Raw genomic sequence first — 10416 nt, 5'->3', positions numbered from 1 at the left:
TTGTAAACCTGCAGGTGCTACACTACACATCACTCTGCACATGGTTCAACACTGCTTGGCTGTCACTGACTACAGTAGGGACGCTGCACAAACTCAACATGTTTCTGTGATGAAATTCAAAAATGATTGTAAAATCCTGCATTTCAATTTGTGAATAAAATTTAATGTCTGCTTTTACAGTTACACATTATTTGGAATACTTGGCTCCGTCATTCTCTACTGCGCTTCAAGTGCCCCGTGAAAAAGCTCTTGGGGGGGTCCTTGGCAAAATGAAACTATTTCAGGCAACTTAGCACAGTAATAGAATCTGTGACTGGATGCTTTGATTCACTCACAGCTTTCAAAATGGAAATATATATTTAAGTGCCTCTCCAAAGCCATAACCTCATCGTATCCATGCCCCTGCCCTCCTAAAGCCGGGTCAAACTGACCAGAGGAAGGCAGGAAAAGAAAAGCAGCTTTACCGAAGTCATGCTGTTTTTGTTCCTCAAGGAAGCCAATAGCATTGAGCAGGGAAGCATTTCGACTGCTGTGGTACACAGGCTTCCTGGAACAGCTTGACCAAACTCTGTGGAATGCATGATGAAGCCTTCCTCGGCAGTCCCCTCAACAACACTTACAGTTTTGTTACCTCTTCCCTCTATTCCAGATGTTCAGCTCATAACAGCGCAAAACATTTCCCTCTGAGAACTGGACCAAGAAAGAAATCACTCTAAAATCTGTTTTCAGATCATGTCTGATGTTTGGCTTTACCCTTTCGAAAAGAGGCGTACTCAAGAAAATACAGACTAACAGGCAATATATGTTTTAAATTAATTTATAAAAAAACAAAAAAAGCATTTACCCACTTAAGCAGAACGAACATCTATCACTTGTTTTTCCTCATGGAACATAGAATACAATCTGAATAGACTTTTAGTAGCCTGAACAGAATAAAGTAAATCAAGCAAAGAGAGACTGCCAACTTCAACACAAAATGTAACAAACAGCCAATGATGACAGGGGAAAAACCGAAAGCAAATGAAGATAAATGAAACGTATGTAAGAGGGTAAGTGCAGCACTGGTCAGAATCATATAGCATAGATTCAGTCTACATTTTCTTCAGTTCCATATTCAGATTATCTGCTCAAGTACATTGTCTCTAGATCCGTAACATGCAAGCTCGATGAAGCATATGGTCAAATACGCATGGGAATATACTTTTTATCTCATAAGATATTTGTAAAATATGAAAAATCTGTAGATGTACAGTGATAAAGAAATTTAATTTCCATTTGACTGAGCAGAAAGAAAAAAACAAAAAAACATCCACTCCATATAGTGTTTTCTTTAAGGAAAAGGAAGGAGACTACATTCATTTCACTGAACAAAGAGTCCACATACAAAAAAAAAAATAATTAAAATTAAAAAAAAAAAAAAATCCCAAAATATCAGGTGATGTTTTTAAATGTTTTTAAAGACCCCACTTATAGCTTTAGTATCTTAATTATTACTAGATATCTGTGCCTTGGGAAACGGAGAAACACTCAAAAAGATCCAAAGATACACATGTACAACGGAATACTGCATATCTACTCACGACTGTATTAGGTAGGTCAACATGGAGGCTAGCTGCCGAAGATGGGAATGTCCACACGTACACACACTTCCCTTTGCGGAATACACTACTGTTTGATTTCACTTGTTTTCTTCTTTTTCTACCCAACAAACATTAAGCGCTTCTCTGTAATGCTACCAGGATAATGCTGTCTGCTCCTTCCCTTCTTTGGGGAGCGTGTTCAGAGCTGTCCAATCAGCAGTGGCTCCTCTCCGCTGTCCCGGCGGCGTGCACCGGGCCGGCACAGAGAATGTTAAGCTTGGCTACACGGCTAACGTCTAAGTCCTTTCTGATCGGGAAACCAGAATTTTTAGTCTCGTCTCTCTCTTTTTTCTTTTTTTTTTTCCTTTCTTTCTTTTCTTTTTTTTAAATTTTGAATCTGCTGTTGAAGACTTCCTGTGCTTCTTCTCGGTTTTGTTTTTCCTCGCAGTCTTGAGTCTCTAAAGTCAGGGGTCATGGTCATCAGCGACTTCTCTTCTTTGATTCGTTTTTGCTTTCCGTTTTGGTCTTTAGTTTTTGCATCGTATTTTATACCCGGGGGTGAGGGCGGGCGGGGTCGTCTCACATTCTGTAGTCCATGGGTTGTTTCCATATCTCTTCTCCTTTTGGCACCTTGGAGTAGATGAGAACCAGGTAGGGGTGGAGGGCAGGTAGAGACCCGATGGTGTAGAAGGTGTGAAAGTGGGTTGGTTAGGCTCGATGAGTGTAGGAGAGCAGGGGTCAGTATCCAGACCGGGGCGTTAGTTGTCGCTGACCTGTTCACTGACCCCTGCTTCTCCGGCTCTGTCCGTGGTTGGGGTGGGGGTGGGGGTGTTGTTGTTGGCGGTGGCGGTGGTGGTGGTGTTGGCGGCCGCAGCTTCGCCCTCCTCCTCCTCTGTTTTCACCCTTTTAGATTCAGGCTGGTCTTGCTGGTCTCCGTTCGGCCTCTTGGTGGGGAGGGACGCGGAGGCCGATGCGTGGGTCGCCAGCAGGTGGAGAGGGTTCGCAACAGCTGGTGGATCAAGGACAGGATTTTTTTTTTTTTTAGAAGCATGAGCTATTGTACCTGCCTTGGCACAGGTAAATATAACTGACATTGATGTCTGTACAATACCAATACAGTCTCGGTTAAAACCATTGCAAGCTGAGGTCTTCAGAACCTTCTAGACTCGACAACATCTGGATTAAAACAACAGGTTCCTATACACTGATCTGAAGTCTCTAGATTAAAATCAAGAGTTCCCTATTGGCTGGAACTACTTAAAACTAATTTTATCAGTAATAATAACAACAACAATAATAATAATGATAATAATGGACCTCCATGATACTGCTGTTGTCCCAAAGTGTTTGCAGTCAAGTCTAATTTTACTGCCCGGCCTTGATATATGTTGTGTGGTTTAAAGGCTGAGTGTGCCACAAAAGTGTTTGGAAACATGTTAATGACATATTTAATTAAATAGAATCGCACCCCAAAAAAGATCTGATGTGTTTTTATGCATGTTTCAACTGCCTGAAATTTCAGCTACCTGAAATACCTTCATTCCTGGGGGTTCAGATAATCAAGGATCTGTATTTAAAGCCTCACTTGCTTTGCTTTTGTGAGAAATTACCTTGCAAAGGCTGGAAAACAACAGCACACACACACATAATCGGTACCTGCTGTGCTGTGTGTGAGGAAGAGAGAAAAAGAGAGAGAGAGAGAGAATGTCACCTGTGCTAGCAGCAGTACTGATGGGGACCAGATGAGTCCCATTTTGTGTGATGGTCTTTATTGGAAGCTGGTGCTGGCCAAGTGGAGCTTGCTGCACGATGGTAACCGTTGTAAGGGGAGCAGCCTGAGAGGTCTGGATGATGCGACTAGCTCCGCCTATAGAGGAGGCTGTGATGGCTGGGACCTGCTCCACTTTCACTACAGAGAGAGAGAGAGAGAGAGAGAGACATCTTTGAAATCAAATGCTCCCATACAACATGTGCATTACAGTTTGTGACTAGGGGCTATGCAGCTGCCACAAACACTACAGCCACAACTTGGCTTTATTATGAAGGTTCAGCACAGAACTGGCCAAGCATGTAATGTCAAAATATCTAAAGACACTGGCGAAAATGAGACACCTGAGAAATACTTGAATGCTGAGCAGTATGATGACGTAGATGCTTCCACATTTAAGAGATGCAACTGTCTTGTTTTTAGCCCTCATCTCTAATCCAAAAAAGTTGTAGCTTGGTGGCATATGGCAAAGCAACTAGTGTTAGTGTTAACATGTGGTTAATAGCCCTTTTTCACAGCAGCCATTTAGATATGAAACAGCAGGTAAACACACACGTTACTAATGATATCAAGGCTCCATTCCATTTAAGTGAGGCAGAGCCAGGCTGTTGTTCATGCTGGCTCACTGGACAGACTGCTACACTGAAATGGAATGGAGCCTTAATTAATGTCATTAGTAACACCTGTATTTACCTGCTATTCATGTCAAAATGGCTGAGTCACTACTATTCACATAACTTTGGCTGTTGTGCAAATCAGGAGCGGTGGTCCTCTAATATGGCTGCCAGACATCACCTGAAAAATCTTCAACTAATTAAACGTGAATCGTGTCTCACCTTTGATCTCCTGGTGGTCTCCGCCTCCATTCTCCTGAGGTTCTGTGCTAACTGTGGCGACAGCCTGTCCGGCGACGGTCGCCATAGTGACCGCCGGGATCTGGTGCAAGACGTGCACCGTCTGCATGACGGGGGCGGAGCTGACTGCGGTTGTCACCATGGCCGGCGTCGCCATGGCGTAGGTCACAGGCTTCATGGTCGTCTGGGACATCTGGCGCTGCACAGCAATCAGCACTGGCTGGTTGTTCAATGGAGAACCTATCAGAGATCAAGGGTTAGGGTTAGATGGTTCAATAAATATTAGCCACTATTAATCATGAAAACTCCCTCAAAGCTGGACTCCAGAGAACCCAACTTCTTGGGTCCTCAAAAGACTTTCTGAAGCTGCTATATTAATAATATATGGGAGGCTGATGTTATTACACACCAATGAGCTTAAAGCTTTACATAATACCATTGCTAACGCTTGTGTCAGCAGTAGTATTACATAAAGTTTATCTTGTTTTTATGGGGGCACAGAAACACAGGCTGCAGTCATACAAAACACAAAGACAAGTTCTAGCTTTGAGAATACAGTTGTTCATGTACACAAGTCTAGACTAAACTGCCAAAAGTCAATCAATGATGCATTTGGCACACACATACATACATACACTACTATGTGCTGTTTAATCAATGATTCATAGAGAGGATCAAAACTTAAAAATGCCTTACTAGAAAGGTAGTAAATATGCTATCTTATTTTGTCTTACCAGGAGAATTCTGTGCCAAGCGGGCCTCTTGGATGACAGCGAGTTTGGGCTGGACTGTAGTGGTTGGGGTGGGGGCTGGCGGTGGGGTTGGCTCTGGCTCCATGGGGACTGGGGACCCCTCTCTGGACAGGCTATCTGGGGTCTGAACCCCACTGGAGTGGGCAGACAGTGCCCCTGTGTGGTTGGGAGAGGCTGGAGCACTCCTGGGACAGGGAGGAAAAAAAATGGAGTTGATAAATGTGTGAGTTTCCTATGAGGTCAAAGATCAGCAACTGTCTGAGTAGAAAACCTGAGAGAAATGTGTTCTAAGTCATGGGTATGATTGTGTTGATGTGATAATGTGACATCTAAACCTTCAGAAGTTTAAAACAAAAGTAGGTTGCTGTTTGCCTTTGTAGGTCAGCACTGTCCTTGTAGCCGGAGCTTTCAACCATTTAACTGGACGTGCGTGAAGTGAGACCTCTGCGTCTGCATTAAATGGAGCTTTACCTGGAGGAGAGAGGTCCCAGGGGGGTCCTGAAGCAGGGCACCCCCCTCGGCCTGCGTTTCCTGAAAGCCTGCTCTATCAGCTTGCTCTCGGAGGACGGGTCAATCCTCCAGAATGAGCCTTTTCCCGGCTCCTCCTGGGACCGGGCCACTTTGATGAAGTACCGGTTCAGGGACAGGTTGTGGCGGATTGAGTTCTGAAACACCAATGAAGTGGAAACATCAGGAGAGAGGAATCAGAAGACAGCAAAGTGTCGCTGGAGTGTTAGAGCAGCTGCATTCAATGTCTGTGTGGTAGAAGGGGACTTTATTTTTTTTTAATTCAAATAAAATGCAAGCACATAAAGATAACACGTTTTCCATGCTACCCTTGCACACAGCCTTTTGGTGTTTTCACTCTGTCTTCTGCATCATGTGATGTGCTTTTGCACCTGTCAAAGTAGTAAAAGCACTCTTCTCATGTGCAAGCAGAACACAAAGAACTATCAATCAACAGTGAGAATGGTGCTGCATCAAGAATATTTTTCAGTGTGTAAATGCCGAATGGCACAGGCCACTTAGTGAATTAAAACAGAGCTTCAGCTCCTGGTGAGGATTTCTAATGAGAAATCAGCAAGCATGCTTATCTCCTTAGTTTTGTATCTCAGCTGTACGGTAGGCCTTTTAATTTACATACACAAGTGGTTCAACAGTATTGGTTTGATACATAATTAAATATTAAGATGCAACAGTCTGCCAAACTGTTCTACAAAGCTGCCATTCTACTGAGACGTCCTGTCAAAATAAAGTGACTGATGTTTATCATTTATTCAGCTCTTATAAAAGAGGAGGCTAGCTATTACCAGCGACCTTCCACTGATAACCTGTTACGGCCATCAGCGCTGATCTGAGACATTCAAATTTATGTTAAGGTATGCACGGCTTGTTAGAAATGAACCGCACCAGCAGAGGGGAAAAAAGTAAGGCATGCAGTATGCCTTGAAAAGCTATGTGCAGGTGATTGTGCAAGTCACTGATAAAGGCTTTAATCAACTAAAGTCTCCCAGGACCACACACACACACCTGCTGCAACAGCTCTGGCACCATGGAAGACAATGATATTTTTCTAAATGTTCAGACAGTGGCACCAAACACGTGTGAAGACACTGACCTGCCAGCCTTTATCTGCTGTCCTGTAGTAGGGGTAGTTCTTGGTGATGTGAGTGTATATTCCGTTCAGTGTTAGCTGTTTATCTGGGGCCATGGTGATAGCTTGGACTATGAGTTGTGCATATGAATACGGTGGTTTTGAGTCATCCTGTGGACAATAGTAAAAAAATAAATATATATCATTAACTCATGCACTTTTTTGTTAATGAAATGTTCTCTAGACAAGCTGACTGAACATTCATTCACTAAAAAGTCACACACAAACACACACACACTGAAGTTCAACAAGGTTCTGTACTCCAAAGTCTATGTTTTCACGAGCGTTGGGCAATTTTTAGACTTCAATGAGTAACCAAAGACATTCAGAGAGCTCAGTTACCATATTAAAAATACGACTATGTCAAAACCAATCAAGAGTGGAATCTATTAGATCTTCTGCCTTCATCGTGCAGCCTCTTTGTTTTAAATATCCTTCTTAAATCAGTTTTTAACAAAGAAAATGCAGAAGCATCTGGATCATAATCATCATTTTGCCAAAGTCTGAGTCAGAGCTGCGCTGTCTCACGCTCACCTTTGGGCTGTCTTCACCTGAGGCCTCTTTGTCGTTTTCTGATTGAGAGTTGTCCCCTATAAGGTCAGAGGTCAACCCGCGGCCCATCCTGTAGCTGGACAGTCCCGCCCCGCGTGGACTTGATGGACAGGAGTTAGCTGCACTGTAGAACAGAGTCACAACATCCTGTGAGGTTGTATTCTGGGTTTGCACTGACTACAGAGAAGGATAAGTACAAAACGAGGCAAGCGATTCAATTATAAACTTCTGGAGACAAAATATGACCTATTTCTACTCCAGACATCTCAGTCTGTTGTTTTGAGGTCTGCGCAAAAACGTGACCCAGCCCAGTCTGACCTGATGGTGCCGGTAGGTGAAGGCAGGGGGCTCATGAGATGGGCAATGTTGTCAGGAATGTTAATGGTCAGCGGCGAAATCTGAGGCTGGACGGGCTTGACTGGCGATTCCGGCACGTTCCTTCGCTCTTTCTTGTCAATGGACAGGGCTGTAAACGTGATCTTTATACTTGTGCTGGGGAACCGAAAACAGCACCTAGGGGAACACAAGTACAACACAAGTGTGTGAGTCAACCAAGCTATAAGGCATCTGTCTTGATGTTGAACCATTTTCACTTCAGTTGGTACTTTTATTCACTTGCATGCACATTTCTACAAATGCCATATTAGACATAATAGGTTAAATCTAGGGGTTAAATTTTAGTGTCGCAATACTTTATTAAATCTTTTTTTTTTTTTTCTTAAATTAATGAATCGATTCAAAGTAAATGAAAATGAAAATGGGTTCTCTAGGCGGCCACGGCTCTCCCCTTTGCAGACATGCCCGCCTTATGCTAATTCCATGCAGTTTGGGCCACAAACCCTGCAGTCCACATGTGTTCTTGTGGCCTGTTGTAAAATAGTGTGTTTGTGCAGACTGGGGCTTAAACAGTCCTGGAGTTGCATCAATTGGCTTTGACTGGAAAGCTGAGACTCTTGTGGATTCAATGAGCCACATTTGATTCATCTGTGATGATGTTAGCCCCCACAGCAGCCATTTCATTTTAAGATAACCACAGCTTTAGGAAACTTTACATCCACAAACCAGAGGACAATACAAAAAACAAACTGCAACACACTGTAATATCAAATCACAATGGGCCTACTTGCAGAATCACAACACATATCAAAATGGCACCCAAGTATCATGACAGTATCAAATCAGGAGATAAACATATTGTCTCAGCCCTAATTAAATCAGTGATTCAAACATCACTGCAGTGAATAATAATCCAGCTGTGCTGCACAGTATCTACACACTCTTGCCCTGCAACAAGCGGGTTAAGGGGGTCCAACTGAATCCAAGTAAGGAGCATCCAAGTTCAGCTGCACAGGGTTTAAATATGGATGTCCACTGTGACCATTATGTAACAGACCATGTCTAACATGTCTAATTTATTATTAAAGGGGTATATTTGGACCGGTTTGCTGACAGGCACATTTAACTCCTAAATTGAATTACTAGAATGGCGTGGTGGTAAATCTCACTGAAAACATTCAACCCCAAAGTATGAGACTGCTGTAGTACACTTTACATGGGAAATTGTCAAATAATGCACTGCAGGCTACACACCGAGTCTGTCTGGACTCAAAGGTGTTAGGAGGGAGAGAAATGAAACACTGGTAAAAACAAGCCGGGCAGTGTAAACATACCGACAGGGAACATGAGGCCAAGTTGACATTGAGCCAGAGCAAATGATCTACTGCACTAACATTAGCTTCCCCCCTGCCGTAACACAACGCCATGCGTAAAAACGGTGTAGTACCGGGGCCACTACTGTAATTTGTCGCAGGTCTCTTGTCTTACAAATAATACTGCAGCCTGCGTTGCAGCGGGTCATTACATATGCAAACACGACTTCAACTGTTAGCTGGCGTTAGCTTCTGCTGCTAGCATGTTAGGTGGGACAGAGGTAGGTGGTGTTGCTTGGCCCCGACGCATGCCTTTCTCCAAGCGAGACCGTCACGCCAAATTCCGTTCAAAACATGAGGACAATTTGAGATGTCTCGCTTACCGGCGTGCCTCGCTTGTACACAAACCTCACAGAACGTGACTGAAGGTCGTTTATGAATCATTGAGAGGCCGCTCCTCAATTCGGCATACGATAAAGTAAACCACGAAGCACCCACTGACATGAAATTTGAACTTTTACAACTGGTTTACGCGTCATTTACAGACTACGCCGCGGTGAACGGTACCAAACACTGAGCAATTTATAAATGAATAAATTTGATCTCAACAAGAGCTGCCATGTAGGCCGAACACCCCGAGATACCCCAAAGATTCAGAAAAGGGTAAACTTTGACAAGTAAAGCTGTTGTGGTGTATAAAGTTTGACGATAACCGAGGGCATAATACATCGCCTAATTATGGATGGAGTCTGGCGTGACGTTTGCATCACACGAGCGCAGGGAGCGCATCGAGGCTAGGTGTTGCTTGACACAACACGTGCAACGAGGCAGCAAAACAATAACAAAAGATGAGCCCGAAATCTGTAGATTTTTTGCGGGGGCAACAATTAAAAAGGCAAGCCGGACAAATCCATCTTACATTCGTGGAAGCTGGAGAGGTGGAGCCCCTCGTCTCTGGAACACCCCATCTACAAACACCCCGTTTTTCCCGAGGCATCGGAGATAGAATTCCCCGCTGCCCGTGCCGTCTTCTCCCGCGGTGAAAATTTCGAGGTGCCGCCGGGAGATGAAGCTGGAGTGTCCCATGCTGACGTCCACCGAGCCCTGCGAGGAGTTCCGGCCGATGGTCACCGACCTTTTCTTCATCAGATACTCGAATTCTCGGCCCTCCAGCCGGGCTACTGCCGACCCCGACATCCCGCTTACCACCGCCATCTTCTAGGGGATCTGGTTGAGATTTAGGTGTGTGTTTGTGTTATGCAAAAAAAAAAAAAAAAAAAAAAAGCGTAGAGGCAGTTGCAGTAGATTTAAGAGGGGATTAATATTTTTAGGATTTTGTAAAACGGGGGATCCAATTTTAAACCGTGAAGAATTTGACCAGGAACGTGCCAGACCGGGGACACAGCGGCTCCGACCCACCGCCGCGATGAAGAGGAAAAAGAAGACGCATCAGCCAATCAAAAGCAGCCAAACGGGCGGAAATGGCATGACGGACAGCACGTCGAGCCAATGCGAAGCAAGTCGGGGTAGGTAGATGCGTGGTGTTTACCAATGACAACAACAATATAAATAGCCCGTAGAAAATAGTGGTTGGTTGCACCGCAGGC

General features: G+C 44.1%; 1 protein-coding gene across 1 annotated transcript; it reads right to left on the bottom strand.

The window, feature by feature from the left end:
• Positions 1–801: 801 nt before the first annotated feature.
• foxk2a (forkhead box K2a) lies at positions 802–10214 on the bottom strand. The gene is made up of 9 exons (XM_030077596.1): positions 9729–10214; positions 7479–7673; positions 7143–7284; positions 6573–6719; positions 5426–5619; positions 4937–5139; positions 4185–4442; positions 3292–3489; positions 802–2589 (listed from the first exon to the last, which is right to left on the bottom strand). Exons 1-9 carry the CDS (start codon positions 10022–10024, stop codon positions 2339–2341), a joined length of 1884 nt encoding a protein of 627 aa, XP_029933456.1. The 5' UTR covers positions 10025–10214; the 3' UTR covers positions 802–2338.
• Between the last annotated feature and the right edge of the window lie 202 nt (positions 10215–10416).

The sequence above is a fragment of the Myripristis murdjan genome, chromosome 19 (assembly GCF_902150065.1).
Source record: "Myripristis murdjan chromosome 19, fMyrMur1.1, whole genome shotgun sequence".
In the NCBI taxonomy this organism is placed as follows: domain Eukaryota; kingdom Metazoa; phylum Chordata; class Actinopteri; order Holocentriformes; family Holocentridae; genus Myripristis; species Myripristis murdjan.
Note: the sequence above shows the minus strand (reverse complement) of the source record. Positions and strands in the feature narration are given on the sequence as shown.

Coding starts and splice junctions, on each gene's coding strand:
- foxk2a (XM_030077596.1), bottom strand. CDS start 10,024: ATGGCGGTGGTAAGCGGGATGTCGGGGTCGGCAGTAGCCCGGCTGGAG. Junction 7,674..9,728: donor CCTCTCCAGCTTCCACGAAT/GTAAGATGGATT, acceptor GTGTTCCCCTAG/GTGCTGTTTTCGGTTCCCCA. Junction 2,590..3,291: donor CAGTACTGCTGCTAGCACAG/GTGACATTCTCT, acceptor TTGATCCACCAG/CTGTTGCGAACCCTCTCCAC.